Source organism: Zerene cesonia, chromosome 20 (genome assembly GCF_012273895.1).
Source record: "Zerene cesonia ecotype Mississippi chromosome 20, Zerene_cesonia_1.1, whole genome shotgun sequence".
Lineage (NCBI taxonomy): Eukaryota > Metazoa > Arthropoda > Insecta > Lepidoptera > Pieridae > Zerene > Zerene cesonia.
The window spans coordinates 9,873,569-9,896,707 of record NC_052121.1 but is presented as its reverse complement, the minus strand read 5'-3'; the positions used below and the strand labels follow the sequence as shown (position 1 = coordinate 9,896,707).

General features: G+C 34.0%; 2 protein-coding genes across 3 annotated transcripts in view; both read right to left on the bottom strand.

The window, feature by feature from the left end:
- Nucleotides 1–2,329: 2,329 nt before the first annotated feature.
- Nucleotides 2,330–3,724, bottom strand: LOC119835155 (dynein assembly factor 3, axonemal homolog). The gene has a single exon (XM_038359823.1). The coding sequence runs from the start codon at nt 3,707–3,709 to the stop codon at nt 2,330–2,332; it is 1,380 nt and encodes a 459-aa protein (XP_038215751.1). The 5' UTR covers nt 3,710–3,724.
- Nucleotides 3,725–4,799: 1,075 nt separating this feature from the next.
- The window catches only part of LOC119835038 (adhesion G-protein coupled receptor G2-like), a 32,323-nt gene continuing 13,983 nt past the window's right edge, over nt 4,800–23,139 (bottom strand). The window contains exons 2-11 of one of the 2 annotated variants that reach the window (XM_038359629.1): nt 19,548–19,656; nt 14,142–14,927; nt 13,828–14,000; nt 12,493–13,127; nt 11,887–12,068; nt 10,783–11,025; nt 10,065–10,166; nt 9,449–9,683; nt 8,567–8,769; nt 4,800–7,181 (exon numbers count right to left, since the gene is read on the bottom strand). In XM_038359629.1, the coding sequence (XP_038215557.1) occupies nt 6,027–7,181; nt 8,567–8,769; nt 9,449–9,683; nt 10,065–10,166; nt 10,783–11,025; nt 11,887–12,068; nt 12,493–13,127; nt 13,828–14,000; nt 14,142–14,927 (3,714 nt within the window). In that variant the 5' untranslated portion in view covers nt 19,548–19,656 and the 3' untranslated portion in view covers nt 4,800–6,026. The remainder of the gene's footprint in view (nt 7,182–8,566; nt 8,770–9,448; nt 9,684–10,064; nt 10,167–10,782; nt 11,026–11,886; nt 12,069–12,492; nt 13,128–13,827; nt 14,001–14,141; nt 14,928–19,547; nt 19,657–23,139) is intronic. The other variant, XM_038359630.1, reaches the window with a different exon arrangement.

The window sequence follows — 23,139 nt, the reverse complement described above, 5'->3', positions numbered from 1 at the left end:
GTAAGCGTCTTGTTATTATGAGAATCGATTTTCGGTTAAGAGCCACGTTGTATCCCGTTCATTCGATGGTCGTTATTTTTTCAGTGATGTGTACTTAAATTATTTAAAATTCATAGAAACATGTATTGTTAGTTAACATTGGCCGAACCTATAGGTACCCACGTTAATAACAATGTAATGTATGTTTATGTATTAAATCGATTGAAATACAAAAACGCATGATTCACATTCAACAAGAAAACGTCATTAAGTAGATTAATTATACGTGGTTACGTTTATTAAACTTTTTTCAAATTGCGACACTTGGAATTGATTTTGTAAATGCGCCTGAACTGCAACAATAGACATAAGACATGAAATTGGAATGTAAGCTATCGAAAAATTGTATCAGTATTGTATAATGGTGTTGTTTTATATAAATTATGTATTGGCAGAAATACGATCATGCATCCTTTGCAAATCGAAATATTTAAGTAAGAAGTCGTGTAGAATTAAAACTCCGTTGTTTTCGATGTGCAAAAGGAGACATGTGTTTTTGCCAAACTCGTGAAAGCAGTGAGTTGTAATGGTTTAGTTTTATCAGCGATCAATTGTGAACCTACGGTTTTGTATACAAATGCATATATTTATATTATAAACGAGTCAATGTGTCAAATCGACCGCACTCGCGTGTCGCGCGGGCCTAATACGTCAATTTGCGGACGCCAGATACCGCCATTGCTCACGGTAGTGCTCTGAACGCTTTGCGAATTAACGTTATGTTTGACTTCGATGGACATATAGCTGGGTAGAGTATTTGCTATCATTTAACCACTCATATCGAATGGCAGAAGAACCGTGAACGCTAAATCCATGACAGTTAATGACATATTGAATAAATTAGGCGTGCTATGTTATTTGAATACCGAACAACAATGGCTCTACAGTAATAATTTTAGAACTTAGAACAAAACCATGACACTATAGTGAAGATATATAAACTTTAGACAGGAAATATAACATCGCTCAAACGTTAAGGGTGTAATTTACCGAGGTGTAAAGCTTATAAATTATAATTTTGCGTCTGTATTAGTCGAGCACAAATTATTAAATAACGACATCTAGTGGTTATATCTGGAATATCGCACGTTATCGTCCGGTGCGCAATAATTTTGGTTGTGGTTCAGTTTTAAAGACGTGTACATGTAGTGAGATTATTTTTAGACAATTTCGCTCAATAGAAGTATTTTACACTAAGATAAATTTTATTTAAGTGCCGTATTAGGTAAACTTCAACATTGATCAATGGTGCACCTTAATGGAATATTTTTGCAGTAGATTAAGAATATACCATTTACTATACCGTTTACATTATACACTGTAATAAAATGGGACTTTCTGCAATGGGCATTGGATATGAAAGTAATCTGATTTATATTTAATGTTCTATAATATTACTTTTATGTGTATGTTGTTAGAATTAAAGAACGGTTATAAGTTGCATTAAGTTGTAATGTATAGTTTCGATCTCCATTTATGATTAGTTCGTCGTTTAATATGTAAGATAGAAAGCATTACGTTAATTCGCAAAAAAGCATCACTACTGAATTAACTAATCATGTGAAGATAATTAATAAGTGATATTATGTATTATAAAAATACGAATTTTAAACGAAAAACGTTGAAACGTTATAATTTTCCGTTTTATTTTGTCCTTGTAAATATATTTGCTATATTATTTACTAAATGAATGTAACATATTATTAATGACCGGAAATAGATGAATACAAATTTTTCTGATCGTATTATTTTATCCCCGACCAAAATATCGTTTAGATTTGCAATCGTATCGACTCCAATTATCAAATACTAAATACGCATCTTCTGTGTTTCTATCAAACAAGTTACACAATTAATAGTTTAAATTACAAGTTGAATTTTTGTGCGCCTACAAGGGAAAGTGGTTGAAAATGAGCGTAGAAGTGGGGTTCTAGATTCAATTCCCGGTGGGGACATATAAAATGTATCGGTCTGGCAGGAGATTAAAAGCTGATCAGAACACAGACTTGTCCTTAAAGAAAATCGATCAATGAGACTGATGTATATAAAATTTAATATGATTTGTCTCCCGAGATCCCTAGTGGGATATGGAGATTCCACTTTTTTAGAACGAATAACAGGAAAATATCTCGAGTGATCCAATTACCAAAATGGGTTGTCCCGTAAATGTAACGGGAAGAGCAGGGTTTGAGCCAACGACGACTGACAAAATACATTGCTTTTAAAAGATTTTGATTAAAAGGATACAAATGAAACACCGATTTTTTATAATCATATATTTAATAACAATTTAAATCGATATATCGGTACTCTCACTCTTTCTTCTTATAAGATACTTCGCAAAATCATCCTTTTCCGGATTGATCGCAGAAATTTTATCACACTGCGCAGTCGTAGCTGCCTGCTGCATAATCTCTCCATATGACTTAACATCTTCCCTCTTAAATTCAACCATATACTTCCGAGTTTCCATTAACACAATGGCATCATCACGTGCCATCGACCAAACACTCGGCTTCAATCGCGATAGCATATTATGACCCACAAAAACGCCATGGAAAAGTCCTTGGAAGTGTGGCTTATGCGGATAATGTTCCAATGCAGACAAAGACAGAAAATGAACCTTCCCGTAATCCACTTCGATATACGTCTCCCTGTCTTCGTGCAAAATCAACGGAGCTTCTGGAACAATATCAGAAATCTTCGCATCCAGCTGGCTTAATGTCACCATCCCTAAGTTCTGGGTATCCAAACTATACTTATTAACATCGAAAGCCTGACGATTCTCCAGCTCATAAAGCAAACGCATGACATTCCGTTCAGAAATGTCTGTAGCGCGCTTAAAGTTAACACCATGAGTAGACTTCAACATATCTTTATCTTCGCAATCCAATCCATATGCGATATACGGCGACGTCACCAAATCGCCAAGATATCCACGATGCAAGTATCGATCTCCACATTTATAAACGCCAGCAGAGAAACTAACATTTGGGCGACAAACCTCCGTCTCCAACCATGTAAATGCAACACCGTGCTCTCTAAAATGTTTGTATTCTTGGAAGCAAATCTGACTAGCCACTTCTTTCATACGCATGTGATAATCCCAATCGAATACTCCAGCCCTGTTGTCGTATCTGACTCCAAGGCTGTGACGGATGCGATGTTCCCACAGCTCACAGGCATTAAATTGATTCGTGTTGCCTGTAGTCCAAAAATTGAAGAGATTTTCAATGTAATCCCGTTCTCTATATTTTGTCTGGTCCACCGAGATGCACGGTAAGAGACAGCTCATGTATTCTGGATTAGTAATCATACATACAAGTTGACGAGCTTTTGCGTTCAAATACCGTGAAGTTGACGATCGAAGTAGGAGATTTCCATACACTTCCAGAAAACGTCTGGTCTTTTCTAGTAAACCACACCGCGTGGTTCTCTCCAATGCCAAGGATAGTAAAAGCAATTGACGTGCGATGAGTTCAGGACAGCCATCGACTACAAACAAATTCATGTAACGTCGTTTATGGCGATATGCTTGAGCCAAGGTTTTGATAAGATGCCTTGCATCGCATCCTCCGATGATAAGAAAGTTGAGTTCATAGGCATTTTCATCACCATATCTTAAGTATTCCTCTTGCAGGTCTAACGCAGGGCTTATTCCCCAGAACATTTTACGTGTGTTCCCTCAGCCTCGGAATGGACAAGTGCCTGGATTTAATATGGCAGCGATATAAACGAAGTGGTAGTGAAGCGTGCTTGTCAATAGGGCGTTGCTTAGCAACGATCTATTTTTGTGTTGAAGGTTTTATAATTTCTGCTTGAAAATACGAGATGCGAAGTTATTGATTTCAGTTATGTAGAGTGATATGAAATAAATGGAAATTATAATGTGAATAAATAAGTATTTTACTTCAACAAAGAATTAAATATAACACACGCAATAAGGAGAAGATACCAATAAAAATTGTGTTTTGTAATGTACGTATGTAATATATGATGAACTTTTATTTCTCAAAAAAGGATTATCTCTAGAATGAAATAAATACTTCCCTCACATGATTCATGACTCTATTAAAGAGACTCTATAAACTAAACTATTTTTTTGGCAAATTTCATCCTGAGCCGATTAGCGATTTTTATGTAACTTTCATGCAAAAATGAATCATGCTTCAATCGAGCCAGCCTAGGTAGTAGTTGTTTTTATCAGGCAGGGTTGAAACCTGCCTATATGGAGGCTGATCTTTCAGATAACGTTAAATAATACAACAACAATCAGAATGGAATAAATAACGTTTGAGATGAATTGTATCGTGATATATTTCTATAGGCACATATTACTCGAATTAGTCATTACATATATGTAACACTAGTGGTCCGCCCCGGCTTCGCCCGTAGTACATTTATAGCCTAAAGCCTTCCTCAATAAATGGGCTATCTCATGAGTAGAAAAGTCGGGAGTTCGAGACAAGGCGAAAATGCAATTAATAAATTGATTTCCCAAAGCATTTCATCCTATTGGACATTACTCGAAACGGCAAAGGAAATAATCGTGTGTCAACCGCCAGGTCCATACACCAAAAGTTCATGACATGTACCAACCCGCACTTGGCCAGAAAGGTGGACCTACTTGAGGCCCGTGTCCCTGCAGGGGGAATTAATATGTGCTGATGATGATGATGAAAGGTAATAGAAAATGCACTTGTACTGTTTCATTAATAATTTATTTGTTTTTATAATAACAGTTATAATAAATACCTTCCTTTAAGTTATTAAATTTCTTACCAATTGATAACTTTGAATTGAATAAATTACTAACTTCAATAAATTACACAATATTTTACATTACAATCACTTATAAATAAATTTAGATTAAACGATTGTCACATTACTAATCATTTCCATAGACCAAACTTGTTCAGACAATTGTAGCTATTATTCATAAATAGTATGTATCAAAATTAATACATATTTTATTTTGTTGTTGCAATTAGAATCGGCGTTTAATATCGTTTTTATTTTTCTAAATTCTAAATTAAAAAATTTAAAGATTTCTCTCAATTTTTTATGTATGCAAAATCTTACAGCCAATTAATGGATGAATATGAAATTGTTTAATTCTTATTACTTTTAAAGCCTTTAAAAATTATTAAACATATTTATATACACGTATGGAGTTTCAATATTAAGCTTTGTGTTATAATCCATAGCACATATTGATTGCAAAAAATTGATTAAAGCGCCATCTGTGTTTTATTCGATTCACTACAAAGACGTTTTTGTCTTGTTTGCGTCTAAATTTTTCTAATACTCTCTGAGTTTATGCTATTAATTATATTTGGTAAAGAAATCCTTCAATTTAGATTAATAAAGTTTGCCTCAGATACATTATTTTCGTTTTGAGTCACGAAAACTTAACTAAAATTGTGTCATAAGATTTTAATTTTCAAACGTATCCACTCTGTCGTCAATATTATTGTGGAAATATTTTCATATAGTTCTTTATAGCTCATATTACATTGAAGTTAAATTACGTAATTCAATGACGATACTTTACATAAACGATCATTTTTATTAATAAAACATTCATTCGATAAAAGCTCTATATATTTACGCATAATATCTAATATTATCACTACGACTATTTAAATATTATCTTAATTTTAATAATAAGAATAGTATTAAAATTACTAGAATAGGAATAGACAATAATTTATTTACTTAAAGCTATAAAATAAATTACAATAATTTATACATCATATAAGGCCATGAACAATTAAAATCTAATTAATAAGTCATAATGGGTTCAATAGTAAATGCCGTTTATTCTATTACCCTAGAGACTTCAGACTCGATCATATCGAGCTCTATAGTAAAAAGACTAGACAGAGACCTAACTAAAATCCAAGTCGGCAAGTGTAATACTATATTTGGAAGGAATCATAGCTGCTCAGGTACCAGCCCTTTTTGGGCGGCATTCGAGACCTTCGTCAAGAGAACCTAGAATCATCAGGCGTTGACAAAGACTTAGGTTTGGAAACTTTCGTCTCTATGGTGCTCGTGTTAGGTCTCCAAGCCGTGCTCCGGTTGGAGTACGTCGATGACGTGACAGGTACTTTCCTCGTCTGCTTTATCTTTAACTTATTCAACCACAAATCACGTGTCTTCTTATTTCCTATCACAAAGAACAAGAACAAGATGAACCCTTGATAAGACGCAGTCAGCGTGAATAGATACGCTGCGACAATATTAGCAGCGAAAAGCCCGAAAATCCAGGGCAGACCGAACAGGAACACGAGCAAGCAGCTCACAGACGCACAACGCAACGCCTCATTCGAATCGCCATGCCTCTGGATCCTTCTAGATGCAAACACGGAACGGACTATTAAGAAAAATAGCGTCCAGTTCACCAGAATCACAACACCGATCGGAGCAAAGACAGTCACCCACAGACCGATGCCAGACGGATAGCAGAAGGAGCCGCTAGGAGTCTTCTCTTCGAAGCGCCCCGCGTAAGAGTTCGGGGCGACTGAAAGAAGAATGCCAACAATGGCAAGCGGGATGCCCCAAGAAAAGGCGGAAGCGCGTAAAAGCTTGTGGGATGCATCCCTTGTAAAAACTAAAACCAAGCGGCGATAAGACAAAACAGCTGCAACTAGCATCCAACAAAACGATGCGAGAACAGAATAATGCAAGACTATACCAATAATCATACACGGGACGTTGTACACGGCGAAGCGAGCGAATATAACAATGAGGAAGGAGAGGGCCAAGAGGAAAATGGCAATGCAGAGCTGGAGCCAGATTTTGTTGCTGAAATCGCGTCTCCAAGACCTGAACATGATAGCTGTGACTGCAACCAAAGCTAAACCGAACAAGGACAGACAACAACCAATAACAGTTAATAATTCGAGAATGTTTTCATGGTGTTCCGGAAAAACAGCTCTAGGCACCAGGATTTCAGCGAAATGCGTTAAATGCGTGCATCGGCAAGTATCTAATTGTCCGGTTTTTGAACGGATGAAGGTACAACCCTCTTGGGACCAGAAACCGGTCCCATCGTCAAGAAATTGCCAGTAGCCACATGTTCGACTCTGGTTTCGAGTTATGTTCGCTGATAGCGGACTGAGGTGTATGTCGATTACCTGTAAAGTGCATATTTAGATAAATGATTATCATATACGAATTATAACTTACTTCTTCTATATACTAAATAGCTTTCCGCCCGCGGCTTTGCCCGCGTAGTCGCAGAAAATACAGACCCGGGGTATTACCGGCAAATTTCCCCCTGCTGTTCAAAATCCGGGATAAAAACTATCCATGTCCTTTATCGAGTCTCAAACTATTTCTGTATCCAATTTCAACAAAGTTGGTTATGCCGGTCTTGAGTTATAAATAGTGTAACTAACACGACTTTCTGTTATGTAATATATAAATATATTATATAGATATATTGAGACATGTACCAAAAATGTTCCGTTTATTAAAAATCTCATACAGTTAGTCTTGTACAAGTGACAAAATATTGTTAATTCTAATTGATAATTAGCATATAGAATTCCCGTTTAAGATGATTCTGTTCAACAAAACATCAATCCAAGTACATGTTAATTATACTAAATCAACCAAAAATTATAGGGATTTTTTTTGGTTGAAAAAATAAATAAACATTTTTTTTTTATATTTTACACCCATTTACCCCTCTTTTATTTATTTTAATATTATTTAAAGCCCCTAAAACAACTAAATTCATTTTCATTGTAATCTCATATCCCATATTGTTAGCAAAAGATATTGATAAAAGCGCCATCTGTGATTTTAATGATACACTACTAAGACAAAAAGATAATTCTCTCTGGTTTTACACTAAATGAATTTAAATCAACTTTATTCATCACTAGGTTTTGCCCGCAGCTTCGCACGCGATAAGTCAGAGTATTTTAACAGATGTGATTATACATATAATCCTTCCCTTGAATCACTCTATCTATTAAAAAAATTCAATCAAAATCCGTTGCGTAATTTTAAAGATTTAAGCATACACAAGCATAGGGACAGAGAAAGCGATTTTGTTTTATACTATGTAGTTATACACAATAAACCAACCAAAATTTCCCTACAATAATTGACATATGTATTTTTATTTTTTTTTGTGTCACAATCGGCAATGGAGCTGGTGGGTCGCCTGATGGTAAGCACTACCACCGCCCATAAACATTTAAAGAGGCATAGGGTCCATTGCACATCTTACACCTCTACAAATGGCTTGCCGACTTTAAATTGGGAAGGGATTAGGAAAAGATTGGCGAGACAAATAAAGGAAAGGACTGGGAAGGGTAAGGAAAAGGATATGGGCCTCCGACTCCCCCACTCACCGAACGAAATACAGCAAAATGCTACTTCATGCCGGTCTTCTGTGGGGGTGTGGTACTTCCCCGATGCGAGCTGGCCCAATTCGTGCCGAAGCGTGCTCGACACATACATAATATACATATTATATACATTTTAACAAATGCCTCATCCAACTCACCTCGCCATTCTCGAACTTAGTCAAGTTCTCCACTTTGATACTCAGCACTCTGCTATTAACATGGTGCATGTTAGTATCCTGGAAAGCCCGGTCGTTCCTGAAGACCACGAAACTAACCCGTCTCATAGTATCAGATATGGAGCCTGGTAGAACTACTACAGCTTCGCTTTCGTCTGATTGGAGAGCTGTGTTGTTGGGAGCCGCTGGAATTGCAGGTTATATATTTAAGTATCTGACTTTTAAGACAGTACCTACTACAAAAAATAAATAAAAGTGCTACTATTCTGTGTGACATTTTTTTTGTATTTGATGACTATTTCTCTAAGAAGAGTCTGAAAATCTTATATGAAAACGCAGTACGTGGTTTCAGTATGGTTTTGAAACTTATACGATCTTGTGCCTTGTGAGTTTCTAGGTAGTATATAAAAACTTAGAATTGCATTTTCTAAATCGAATTTATAATACTATTTTGATGTTTGTATTCTTGCAGACTGTGTTAAATTTTTTGGAAATTAATTTGTAAATATAAATTTTACCCATCATCTAGAGTAAACAAACAAAACGTCACTATCAGACAGAGTATGAGATATGTCATTGTTGTTTTAAATATATAAAAAGTGAAATCCCGTGTCTAGACCGAGACATTTTTTTTCTTTGTGCGTCCCCACCGGAAATCGAACCAACCCTCGGTTCTACGCTAACGCGGTAACCACTGTCCAAGGAGGCGGTTTAAATATATAAGTAAATATTAATTCAATTTTTAAAACCGATCAGCTGATAGATACAGTCATTACTTGTCAATCCTGACCATGTTAAAATGATTACTTAATCTTACATTTAATACCACTCTAAACAACTCTACTTCTAAAAATTTACACTTACCATTAAAAACTTCAAAGGCATCGTTATTAAAGCTGTCATCTTGTCTAGTGGCTATCCTAATACCTCTAACAGGATTATCAGGTTCTGCATTGGCCATAACTAGAGCAATGTTGCTCCTAACGGCTGTCACTACTTTCGACCCATTTAGCTCTATACTGGACCCTAAACGGTCTAAAAGGTGCAAAAATTGGCCAGGAATTTCTAGATTGTCTGAATCTTCTAGAAGATGGTCTACCTGGAAGGTGAAGGTAGAAGGTGAAGGCAAGTTTTATAAGAAGAAAGAAGATTAAATATTAAATAAACAGCACATAATATCGATAAATAACTCTCCAAAGAACCAGATACCATCCGTCTATTCGGGTACGTTTACCGAATATTATAGAAAAAAACATTTTATATTCAAATCAAGAAATATTCTATGAAAACGTACTTTATAAAAGATTAATTTTTTATTCGTATTGCAATAAATAAAATTAACTATTTACAACCGTTCACTATTTAATGCATATGAGGATGTTCCAATGCATCCAATATTATATTTGAAATCAAATGATTTTGTATAACACAAGTCTTCAGAGAGTGTAGTTGGGTATAGACATTTGGAGTCTTATATTACCTGATTAAAAATATCGCCAATATCATCCACGAATATAGGGACCGAGTCATTGTTGATCAAGTTATCGAGATCCTGCATCACTTGCTGTAGCACTTGGTCAGGCTGAAATAGTTTTGGATGGACACTTTAAAATCCTACTAATTAATGCGAAAGTTTGTAAGGATGTGTGTGTGTGTTTGTTGCTCTTACACGCAAAAACTACTGAATTGATTGCAATGAAATTTGGTACGTAGACAGCTGGACAACCGGAATAACATATAGACAACTTTTTATCCCGATATTCCTCCGGGATACGGACTTACGCGGGTGAAACCGCGGGGCGCAGCTATTATAAATAAGAGAAATCTGTTTTTAATAGAAAATTATGTGGAAGTAAATGAAAAAGCGTTAGCAAATTAGTAATAGAGTATGATGAAGGCATTAATCGAATTATTTTTATCGATGACATTCTCATTTGGGAAAATTAACGCTGTAAGAAACAAAAAACTTATGACTATTTTGTCACTTCCATCGTATTGTTTTTTATTTGTGCAAAATTTCGATATATTTCCAAATTAAATACCTACAAACTCATTATTTACAGCAGATATCAACTTTTTAATTGAATAACGTTACTTTTTTTATGGTTTCCCTGTCATTTTTTTATAAATACTTCCCCAAATACCAAATCTGTAAAATTTCAAGATTAATTTACTACCACATGTTAACTTTCACTTACCGGCTTTGGAGTAGTAGTAGTAGTAGTAGTGGTAGTCGTGGTAGTCGTAGTTATAGGAGTAGTCGGTATAAAAGGTGTTCCAGTTAGAATTTCTTCTGGAGTCGAAGTTACAGTAATAACTTCTTCGGGAGGTATAGTGCTTGTTGTTAATGTTACTTCTACAATGGGAGTCGTGCTTGTTACGTCAGAATTGTCTTCATTCGATTCTGATGATGATGAGGAATTAGGCTTTTCTGGTGGACCCTAGAATTAGTGGAAAGCTTTGGAAGGCTACTTCGTCTACGAATTGTTGTTTTGGTTTGATTTTTCTTTATGAGAATTCTTTCAACAGTCAATAAACATTTTATTTGTAATTACTGTAACTGTTTGAAACTTATTGTAATATGTGCATTGTGCATATTTAATTATGCATATAAGGTATATTTAATTTATCACTTTTTTCTTTCCGAAAAGTAGAAAGTGAAAGTCTTTTAAATTTTAGTTTCACAACACTCAAACGTATTATAAATTACCGAATGTTTTTTTTACAAAACCAAAAATTTAAGTATCTTGATTGTAACCATAAGTATGAAATTACGATATTAACAGACATTATTTAATGTACTAAATAAACAAACCGACATGTTCGTAGTCAAGTAGCTATGGATATTATTGAAGATGATGCTATTGTGAAACGTTGTTATAAAGATTTCATAATATATTGAGAAGACCATGCAATTATTATTTCATGCAAAAGCGTCAATAGTTATTTTAATAACATGTAAGAAACTCTCATGGACGAAACTGAATTCAAATTGAATCTTAAATATTTAAGTTATCTGCATTCTTTTATGTACTCACTTTATGTAGTAATATGGAATAATGTTTTACAGTTTTATTTTTCAAAATTTTCACACCATTTTCGTGTTTAGCCACGATGGCATGAAACAAATCTTACCCAAGATCTATAAAGCCTTCTATAACTATGAAGGGTATTTTCAAAATCGCTAAGTAGTTTTTTAGATTATTTAGGTGAAATAGACTCTTCTCGTCTATTTCTACTTCAACGAATATACGGTCTATTTCTACGACATTCTAAGGGGCTAATAACAAAATATGACCTACCTTGCTAGGTTTTGGCGTGGGCATAGAATGACGTAGTTCAGTACTAAACTGCACTTCAGTGTCCACTTCTACGGGGGTTCGCGTGAAACAGTTATCAGTAGCACTGGTGACCCACTGGACCCCCTCGTTGAAGTCCCCTATACAAGAGTGGGTTCGACATCCAGCTGAGGTAACTGATTCACCTATTATATTAAAGACATATATTTCAACAATTTCGGTTTTTGCGTATATTAATGTTAACCTTTATTATTTCTCTTGCTCTTGGTATGGCTTTTTATATAAAGTTTTTTGTTTGAGAATACTGACATAAGTAAGAACAAAATAGGAGAATGATGTTTACGTGTATATATAAGTATCTATTTGATTTTTGTTGTTGAAAAATTTTTGAGCACAATTAGAATGATTAACGCGTCTTTTGTGACTTGTAACTATTATCTGATAAGCTGTGTAAATATTTCAAAAGAATTTCAATGTTAGTATGGGTATCCATATATGACATTAAAATTTACCATTTCCATAATCTAGTAAACAGCTGAACATACATCTGCATGATAAATTAATTTAAATAAGTGATTATTTCAATTTTACTTCAGAATTGTTACTCACCCAAAGCTGCAGAGGGAACAGAATCGAATCCTTTACAATAATAAACGGGTTTCATGAAGACAATTTTAATTCCATCCCATAATCCAGGCGTCGCGGGCTTGTATTCTGGATTTAATTCCACATGAAGCAACACCGTCTGAGCATCCAAGTATAGCCGCTTCACATTCAACTTCTGCACCACTATCTTCTCCTTCAAGTCCAGACCAGGATTCGATTCCTTGAAACTCTTCAGAACCTCTTCAGTCCTATTCGTGCTCATCTCCCCGAAGACACTTTCGTATTTCGTTCTTAAGTAAATGTACTCTTTCAGTTTCACTTCCCATATTCGGGTCAATTTCTCCACTATGTCCAGTTTGATTTTTCTATAATGGCGCAGAAGTACTGCGTACACGTTATCCAGTGATTCTTTTTCTCTGATGAATAGCTTTTTATTTGATTCGGCTACGTGGTAATTCCTAACGTCGACGTGGGTGCACCAGTAGTAGCCATCTCTTTCTGGTTTAATGACAAATGTATTTGTGTCCTCTTTCTTCCGTTTACCAACTTTAGTAGGATATCTTAGCACAGAGTCTGTATAGCAATATACTCTATCGCTGGTGATTGAATTATTTACGGTCAGGGTTACCTTGTTATCCCTGAAATTTTATTTTTACGATTCATTGATGTGAGATATTAATGTCAATATTTACGATATGTATTTGACAAATGCGTTTGTGAGGATTGATGTATTTGTATGTGTATGTATGTTTGTTACTCTTTACCAAAAAAACTACTATACCGATTACAATGAAATTTGGTACGTAGATAACTGGAATAACACATAGGGAAGTTTTATCCCGATATTCCTACAGGATACGGACTTACGCGGCTGAAACCGCGGGGCGCAGCTGGTACATTTATACGTGTTAATTGTGCTATTAATTATTAGGCTTCGTATTCATTGCAAACATTTGTTGAGCTGAGCTAGTAAGTTCCCCGGGCGAACTTTTCAAAACCTTAATAAAACTTTGAATGTGTGAAAAATTATTATCATGAAGGCGGAGCTTAATTGAAAATGAGTATTTATATATGCTCTAACAAGTTTTCAAACCTGTAAAAGTAAATTATACAATGAAATAAACTAAAAACTCATCCTACTACTACTATCCTACTAATATTATAAATGCGTAACGATGTGTCTGTGTTTGTTGCTCTTTCACGCTAAAACTACTGTACCGATTGCAATGAAATTTGGTACGTAGAAGTAGTAGTAGTAGCTGGACAACTAGAATAACATATAGGCAATTTTTATCCCGATAGTAGCGCAGCTAGTATGTAAAATAAATTCAGACTTACAAATCAATATCAAGTAACATGCTAAGGTTCTTGATTGGAACATTGCGTTCACAAATCACGTCGAAGAATATATAAGAGCCATTGACGAGATACCACAAATCGTCCCTTATAGCCCCAAACAGAGTGTCTGAATTGTTACAATTGTCCTCGAAATTCCAATCAGAATTCGGTATCTGAAAATAATAATTGCTTCACGATAACAGAACGAATTAACGACAACAGTAAATCTTTAAATTACTTTATATTTCATATTTAATATCCACAAATCAAAATAGTAATTAATCGACAAAATATTTAAACATAATCGAATTTACCTCTGACTGATCATTAGTTGAATCATATCTTAAGGTATTTAGGTCGGAGCTCATTATCATTCCCAAGGGGTACGTATTATTGAACCCTGACTCGTGAAACATGGGGTTATTGGAGTACCTCCAGCCACGATTTAGCAAGGACCCTCCTCTTTTCGCACATAAATCTTGAGCTTGTTTCCAAGTCGCTCTTACTGTTCCACCTCCGACACCGGTCAAGACTGTGAGACACGTGGATTCTGGACTCCAGAATCTCACAGCATCTCTCAAACCGTCACATCCGGTGTCAGAAACTTCATCTTCATCTGGATACGGCTTGAGAAAACAGTACCTGTAATAGTTATCCGTGCACTTCACAGCTGTAAAATTGCTTATTGGGTTAATAGCGACACACAGCCCTTCACCAGTGTCTATCGTTGGGTCTATATTCACTTCGAACGATGAATCCAGCTCACTGCCCATAGTTTTAGTGTAGGACCAGTCAACGAACGTGCCGCCGGCGTATAAGGATTTGAACTCCGTCCATAATACTATATTTGGTGATGTGAAGTTTAAAGCCAAATATAGCTTGGAAGTATATAAGTTGCCCACACAGTCTTTGTATTGATCTGTGAATTTCTCTGGTCCTTTGAGCCTGTAACATATGGGATGCCCCTTGTCTGTTGTGTATGCGATCGAAAAACCTATTGGGCACGTGTACTTTTTGATCTTCTTCCCGTAAACAGATTTGCAGATGCATGATAGAGCGATGAATACCACTGTTGTCTGCAGGAGATGATTTAGATGCATCTGAAATAGACATAATAAATTTATATAGTACATTATTTTTTCTAGAGAAAAGAAGATTTAGATTACAATTCATAAATATTTAAGTATGAATTTAAACATACATAATATAGAATAGGATAGAATAGAAATACATTTATTTGCCACCACTTAAAATATAATATACTTACATCTAAAACAAAATATGAAATAAGTAATAGTGACAAAAGGGGATCCCCATCAGTAAAGTAGTAACCATTATATATTTTATATTATTAAGAAAGCTTACAATCTATACTGGGCCTATTAAATGTCTATTAAATAGCATCAACAGCAACAACATCGACTTAAAAAATAAAAGTGTTTACCAGGCACACCGTAAATACTACGCCTACGAATAGAACTCTCTAACACCATAATCCCTTAATACCTAAATGGATAAGTTTAGTAAACAATTATCATATCGTTCCAGCTCTCAGCTTCAAAAGCCCTTAAACGCTACGTATCAGCGTGCCCTAATTACGCAACGCACGTCAATCACGCATTATAATATCGAGTTGGAGTGTTTGATTGGACACATCGAATTGATTAGATACCGCGGGATGTTACCGTTGCTAGGCGGCGTATGAGACAGCGGACGGAACGCGGCGTTTAAACGCTCAAAAGTTTAAAATTTAAGACCAGAATTCTGAGGAGAGTATATTCAAATGTGTATGTTTTGAACATATTTATTCATATATTATTATAAACTGGCAATACAGTTACTAAATGAACAGACAGCTCGGATAAATATTTACAGATTATCAAATCAAGTGGCCAAGACTATAAATGTGTGTAGTTTACATTGCTATAATTAGCCACAAACATATTTTATAGTACATTTATGAGATCATTCACATTTTTAGACTGTGGCAATTGCAGTTTAGTGACCTAGCCTGCATAATATTGTAAATGTATTAAAGACAATACTACTATTCTATCGAGTATTTATACCCAGTTTCTTTTAAACCTAGTTCACCGCGATTTTTCTTTCTGTCAAGCCGGCGCCTAAAATTAAAAATACCGCACATAACTGTAACAATGACATCAACGTTTAATTTCACGTTGTTTAGTTTTCATTGATTGAACACTAATTTTTGTATCGTTTGATCAGACATCTCCATCTGAATATGTGGGTCGATTTGACGGGGTATCATTGATATTAGAAATTGGAAATTATTTTTACGTGAATGTAAAAATATGTAGTAAACTTTATTATATAAACGGATGATTTAATAAGGGACTATTAATTAGGATGTAACGAAAAATTTGTTAATGTCGGGCAACGTTCAACCTACAGTAATTGTATGTTCTAGCTGTAACCCGCGGCATGCCTCGCGTGGTACTTTGGCCTATGTGCTAATCCAAACTATAATCTATCTCTGTACCAAATTTTGTACATACGATAAGCTATTTTCGCATGTATGATTAACAAACATACATCCATTCATACTTACGAACTATCGCGTTTAAAATATTTGTAAAATGTAGGATTAATAGGACAATAATATCAAATTCAAATAAAAAAGAGCATAGCTTGATTAGCCTTATAGGAATTACATACAATGTTGTTATGATATACTTATAGTAATCTATACTAATATCAACATTAACAGTGTAAAGCTGAAGCGTTTATTTATTTCAACGGGCTAATCTAAGGAACTATAGGACCATTTTATAAATGCTTTCATCGTTATTTATATACGTGGTCCCTGAGTTATTGGCTATATATGTAATACAGACGGACCGTAGTATGTAATATGAGTTAATTTATATTTATTTTAATAAGCGTTTTTTATTTATTACTTATAAGCAGAACTGACGACATAATGCTTCCCTCTCTTTCACTCACAAACACTACAAATGTAGGTCAGGTTCCTGTTACAGTGGTGTACAAAAATTAAAGCTACAAGATAGATAGTTTATCTCAAGTAAGACGTCCAAAAATGTTGTAAGCAGATAAAAATAAGAAGATGCTTTGTATCGATTTCGGTTAGATAGTCTTATAGAGTATATAGTTTACAAATAATCCTCATTTCATGACAATTTCGTTAAGAATTTTATCTCACGTCGGTTTTTCTGTGAAACGTATTTCTTATCACAACATTGGATAATGAAGATCATGAATGTTGGAAGATGATAAAACCCATTTTTCGATCATACAAGTTGTATAATTTAGATAGACCTTGTTGGACCTAAAAATAAAAGACCATATATTACAAACAGAAACCCAAGTAAATACTCAAATAATAATAAACGATTGAAAATTTGGAATATACACCGGTGGGTTAAAATTTTCTTTCGAAAAAAATACAATATTACGAAGTAATATGCTATATTTTTAACCGACTTCCAAAAACGAAAAGGAGGTTCTATGTTTGCCTGTATGTAGTTTTTGTTTCCATTTGTGTGTTAGACCACATTTTCGGTAATTGTGAACCCTCCTCCTATAACTCGTACTTCGTGGTCTAATTGGGATCCTGTACTTTCTCTTGCCAACACTAAATCACTAATTTATAGGTGACTTTAACGGGCATCACTCTAACTGGTCTAACAAAACTGATATGAGGGGCTCACAGATTTTTGATTCTTTATTGGACAGTAATCTCGTAACTTATGATGGATCACCGACTCGTATTAAATTAGTAAATGGTTTACTACAACAATCCTCTTCCGATATATCAATGATTTCATCTGACATAGCCTGTAACTTTACTTAGGCCGTAACGAACGAATCTTTAGGCAGTGATCTTATTGTTATTAAAATTTCCTGTGGTATAAAAACAGTTGTGACCCTCAGCGTTGTTATGATAACTTTTTTGGACATTTTAAATAAAGCAGCTGATTGCAATATTCCATACATAAAATTACATCAAAATATTTGTAACAAATTTGCTCCTAAATCATATTGGTCCCCAATGTATTGTCCGTTTATCTTAAGCAAAAATTCTTTATAGCCTATACTATTTTAAATCTAATATGCAGTCTTAAATCCCAGAGTTATATTGTTACTCTTCAATGGATTCCCGCTCATATTGGTCTCAACTAAGGCACTGTTGCGACTCCTATTTAGAAACAGGTCTTAGTTGTATTATATAGTATGACATATGTTTGTGATATTTTTATTTATTTATTTTTGGTGTTTTATGTGTATTCCGGCGACATTATCGCGTTGCGATAAAGCCTTTAATACAGAGAAAAAAATGTATCACATTAAAACCATGAGCCGTGTGCACCGAGCCCCTACCGAGTTAATTTAACAAAACAACCGTCTAATGATGTGCATACATTTAATACACGTAGTTATTGCTGCGTCGTCTTTGGTTACAGGTACGTCTTCATACAGTAGCCGCTGACAAAGGTTAAATACTCGACGCAATTAGAGTTGACCTCATTGAGCTCTTTTAAGGCGATTCTTAATCATTCAGGAACTTAGGTAGGGAACTGGTAATGTACGCGTAAATTGTTTAATTTCAATTTAATAATTTTAAATGAAATATTTATTTTACTGTGCAATAATTTAAAGGTTCTAGTACTGGTGTATAACAGAAATTTTTTAACATTTTTCAGTGGCAAATCTTATATTTAATACCGTAATACCTAATTACTTGACATGCAATGGTACATTATTTATTGATTTTATTTGTTCAGTTATATAGATTAAATCTGTGCATTTTTTTCGTGCATGTTCTTAGATAAATTATATTTGAGAAAGATAAACGGTTAATAAGATTTTATAAGCAGTAAGTACATAACACCTACGTACCACAGCCTATTTATTATATTGTAATAAATTGAAGCCAAGAAAAACATAAATAAATTCGCGCATTTTATGAAATAACATTATCTTTGGCGGTAGCAATAAAATAGATTTTTCACGTGCGGTGATCCGTCAACAGTTTAATGTTTTGCCTATAAAAATTCCGGACAAGTACGAATCGCCTTGGGCTGTTCGCATTCAAGCAGAATTTAATTTATTATACATAATTATGATTAACGATGTCTGTTTGCATGGTATTTGCAAAAACAATTTCTTTAGACGTAATTATGACGATGTTGAAAACTCACGAACATAAGTGATTTTAAAAAAGGTGCGTCCTTTAGTTGTCTTTAGGAGTGCCTAGATAGAGAGTAGTACCTAGTGTCTTTAACATTGTATCTAAAAATGCTAAGTATAGACCTCCTACTGCTTCGAAAGTCGATATGATTAAAGTACATTAAAATATTAAGTAAATCAGTCTACAAATGTCGATGCTGAGTGTGACTTAAGTGAGTGTGATTAATTATAAAATATACTCATTGGCTCATGTAATTTTAATATAAAATATTATTGTAGGGAGAAATGTTCTTCATTTCTCTCTGGCTTATTTGTTCTTAATAAAGTAAAAGTAATAAAGTCAAAAATAAAGTAAAGATAATATTCCGTTTAAAATCTAACAAATCTTCTCTTCGGATATAAAAGCATCGCATTTTTAACCTATTCTACTTCAAGTAACATTTTACATATTTTCAATCCTAAATATCATTAATTCATTGATATTATTAAATGATCTTATTCTCGTGATTTACCTACGATGTGCTCTAATAAAATAAAAAACAACTAACCTTGCTGTATCAGGTACAGTTCACGCTCAAATGGCTGTCAACCAACATCAAGCAAAGTGCGTTTTACTCGCATTGTTTTGTTCCAACGTCAATATTCTCATGGTAATACCTGGAAAAAACATGGACACTCTTAAATTCATTTTTTCACTCGAAAGATTCTTATAAAGGTCGATTGCATTTAATTGGATTTCTTCATAAAAATGCTTATCTTTTTTACACAGTTGCGACTATGTTTGTATGTAACCGACTCCTTTAGACTCGTTTTAGTCCCACAGGATTAATTCAAACTTAGTACACTTATCAAAGATCGGTGACATATGTTAAAATATTCAGTTAGCGTATTTTATCTTGCAAAATCACCATAAAATATTGTTCATTTGTACATCCATGAAAGAATAAATAACAATAATTGATGACTACTGTATAAATTTAAATACGTCCATTTGCTAATGAACTGCTACATTTTTGGCTCATTATCAGTTTTCACCTCGCTAAGGACACGGCCCATCCTGATTGAAGAATTGTGTGAGCTCTGCGTGACCGATGCAAATCAACGAAATAATTACCCAATTAATATCCGACGTTATTGGCCATAATTTGTGTACTTATTGTCAACCTTGAACAGATTAATGGTAAAAGGTGACTTGATGGACGCAAAAAGATAATTACATTTCGAATGTCAAGATATAAAGCGAAAGTTCTGGAAAATTTATGAATTTTTGTATCGGTTTTAGGCGTATTTAACCTAATTGATTTGGCTATTAAAATGGTCATGTATGAGTAGTAGATCCGGTTTGATTGCATGATAATACATTTGATTCACGTTGGCTTCTTAGGAATTTTTGAGGATGGAGCGTTTTTGATTATTATGAGCTAACTCATATTAGAAAACAATTAGAACTTTGTTTTAAATTGAAATATCAAAGTAAGATTCTTTTAATTTTGCATTTAAATGCTATATAAAATAAACAATCAAATTATTTTTAGTACTTATAATTAACAAGCGAAAAAACAGTTTAAGGCAACACAAAGCTGCAATCCAACCAACAAACCAAAAAGGAAAAATAACGCACCTTTTTCACATGCCTTCAAAGTCTTGCACCATAACTATATAGGCTTTATAAGCAGGAGTATGAGACATTCTTTCGAAGACGCGTATCAAAACTCAATCCTTATCAGACGCCTATCGTTATCACATCCTATCAACATTACAAACGTAAATATATTTTATTTACATCTAAAGAGATCTTCAAATATTGTTAATAATAACGTCTTTGTTTAATATTGTGATGTCATATCCTATTGTTAGATTATGAGTGATGTTTGAGGCCTTGGAACAGGATCAAATTTCTTTTAGCAACGATTATTTCATAGAATAAGTACCTGGTAAGGAAGTGTTATTTGCTTTATTAGCTGAAGATAAAAGTTGTTTTTTTTAGGATTAATTTTATTATTATAAACATGATTAGACCCTGATAAGAAATTAATTAATGTAATACAATCCTATATAAATACAACGTTCATCATTTCATAATAATTATTTGTTATAATTGTATTCATTTTAAACCAAAAAGCTATGAAAAAACTACAATTAAAATTAACTTAATAATAATATAAATACATGTATATGTATATTTTTAACAAGTGGTCTGTACCGGCTTCGCTCGTGGTACATAAATAGCCTATAGCACTCAGTTATATCCAACAGTGAAAGAATGTTTGAAATCGGTCCAGTACTTACCAAGTTACGATATTATAGACACATAGTAATTAAACTTTTAAGAGGCATTCACTAAAGAATTTAATCCTTGTCTTCACCCTTCCCAGTCCTTTCCCATATGCCTCTCGTCAATTCTTTTCATCTCTTTCCATTTAAAGTCGGCAATCTATTTGTAGAGGCGTAAATTCTGCGATCGAAACGATCTTACGCCTCTCCGTATTGTCATTGGCGTTGGTAGCTGTTGCCTACAGGCGAGCCACCAGCTCCATTGCCGATGATGACATAAAAAATGAGACCATCTCACATATTTAACCGACTTTCAAAAACGAAAAAGAGGAGGTTCTATATTCGTCTGTATGTTTTTTTTGGTGCATGTTAGAGCATATTTTCGGCAATTGTGAACCAATTTAAGAAATTTTTATCTAGTTCGAAAAAATATACTCCGGACATCTAATGGTAGTAGATAATAGATAGATACTACCTCCTTACTTCATAGTACATTAGCTTACTACATACTACTGCGTACTTGGCTTCGTTGGCACTGATTTCAAATAGATGAGTGGGTAGGTAGCGCTTATAGTAATGATATCAATTTATATTTCAATTTGATTGAAGTCCGTTAAATTTGTGGTAAAAAATAATTATTAAAAACGCTAGTTAAAAATACTTGACACCATTTACCAGGTGCTAAAAGAGTAATATCCCTTTTATTCTTCGATACGTATTATTTGTACAAAGAAGCCATTTTCCGAAATAACAGTACGTCATTCAAATGCATCATCGCGCGATAACTATGTAGATATTAGCGATAGCAAAGCAGTTTCCTGCGACAAATTGACTCTGACCGCTCCTACTTTCCTTCTTGTAGAACTAAGCATGCAATAATGTTGGGAAGTGCACTTTATCTATAACTAGCTGCGCCCCGCGGTATCACCCGCGTAAGTCCATATCCCGTAGGAATATCGGGATAAAAAGTTGCCTATATGTTATTCCGGTTGTCCAGCTATCTACGTACCAAATTTCATTGTAATTGGTCCAGTAGTTTTTGTGTGAAAGAGCAACAAACACACACACATCCTTACAAACTTTCGCATTTATAATATTAGTAGGATAGGATTGGCTATTACGCGATGCTAATTTGATATCAATAAGTTTGGTTATATGATAATTATTTGACAAAAAATAACCTAAACCATCTTCCTATTGCCAGACTAGACCTAATTTAAACTACATGGGAAAACGAATCGTAAATCACTTCACCGAAAGTCGAAAGTTCTGATGTAACAAATCCAAAAAAATCCACTCAATTTGAGAACCTTCCCCTTTTTGAAGAAAATAATAAAGGGGTTTTTCAAATATATCATGTAACTATAAAGAAGAGGCCAGTATAAAGTCTTCAGAATTTTCCAGATTCCTTCCGAAATATCATCCAAATAGAGTATTGGGTTCTAAAAAATAAAATTAAAAAAGATGTGCATGTTTATAAAAATACAGACGCTTACATATTATCCATTCATTCCTTTAGTAATAAATAGTTCAACAGAGAACAGAAAGGGAGTCACGCTAATTATGTCTCCATTATTTTATTAAGATTATTTGTAAAGATGATACATAAAATGTAAATATCAATTTTAACTAGCTTACTTATTTTATATATTATATTTACTTCAACAAGATATTTGAATGATATTCTGAATTAGTGAGAATATTATATTATACTAAAGAAGAAAGATTTATTTGTTGTTACGATTTTATACATAAAACGACGGACGTCAGTTTTCTATAATATATTATTTGTTAACACACATTTTTAAGACAATTATTTTATAAACTAGGGAACACAAGGCTACTAATAATTTTCTGTTTAATATA

Coding starts and splice junctions, on each gene's coding strand:
- LOC119835155 (XM_038359823.1), bottom strand. CDS start 3,709: ATGTTCTGGGGAATAAGCCCTGCGTTAGACCTGCAAGAGGAATACTTA.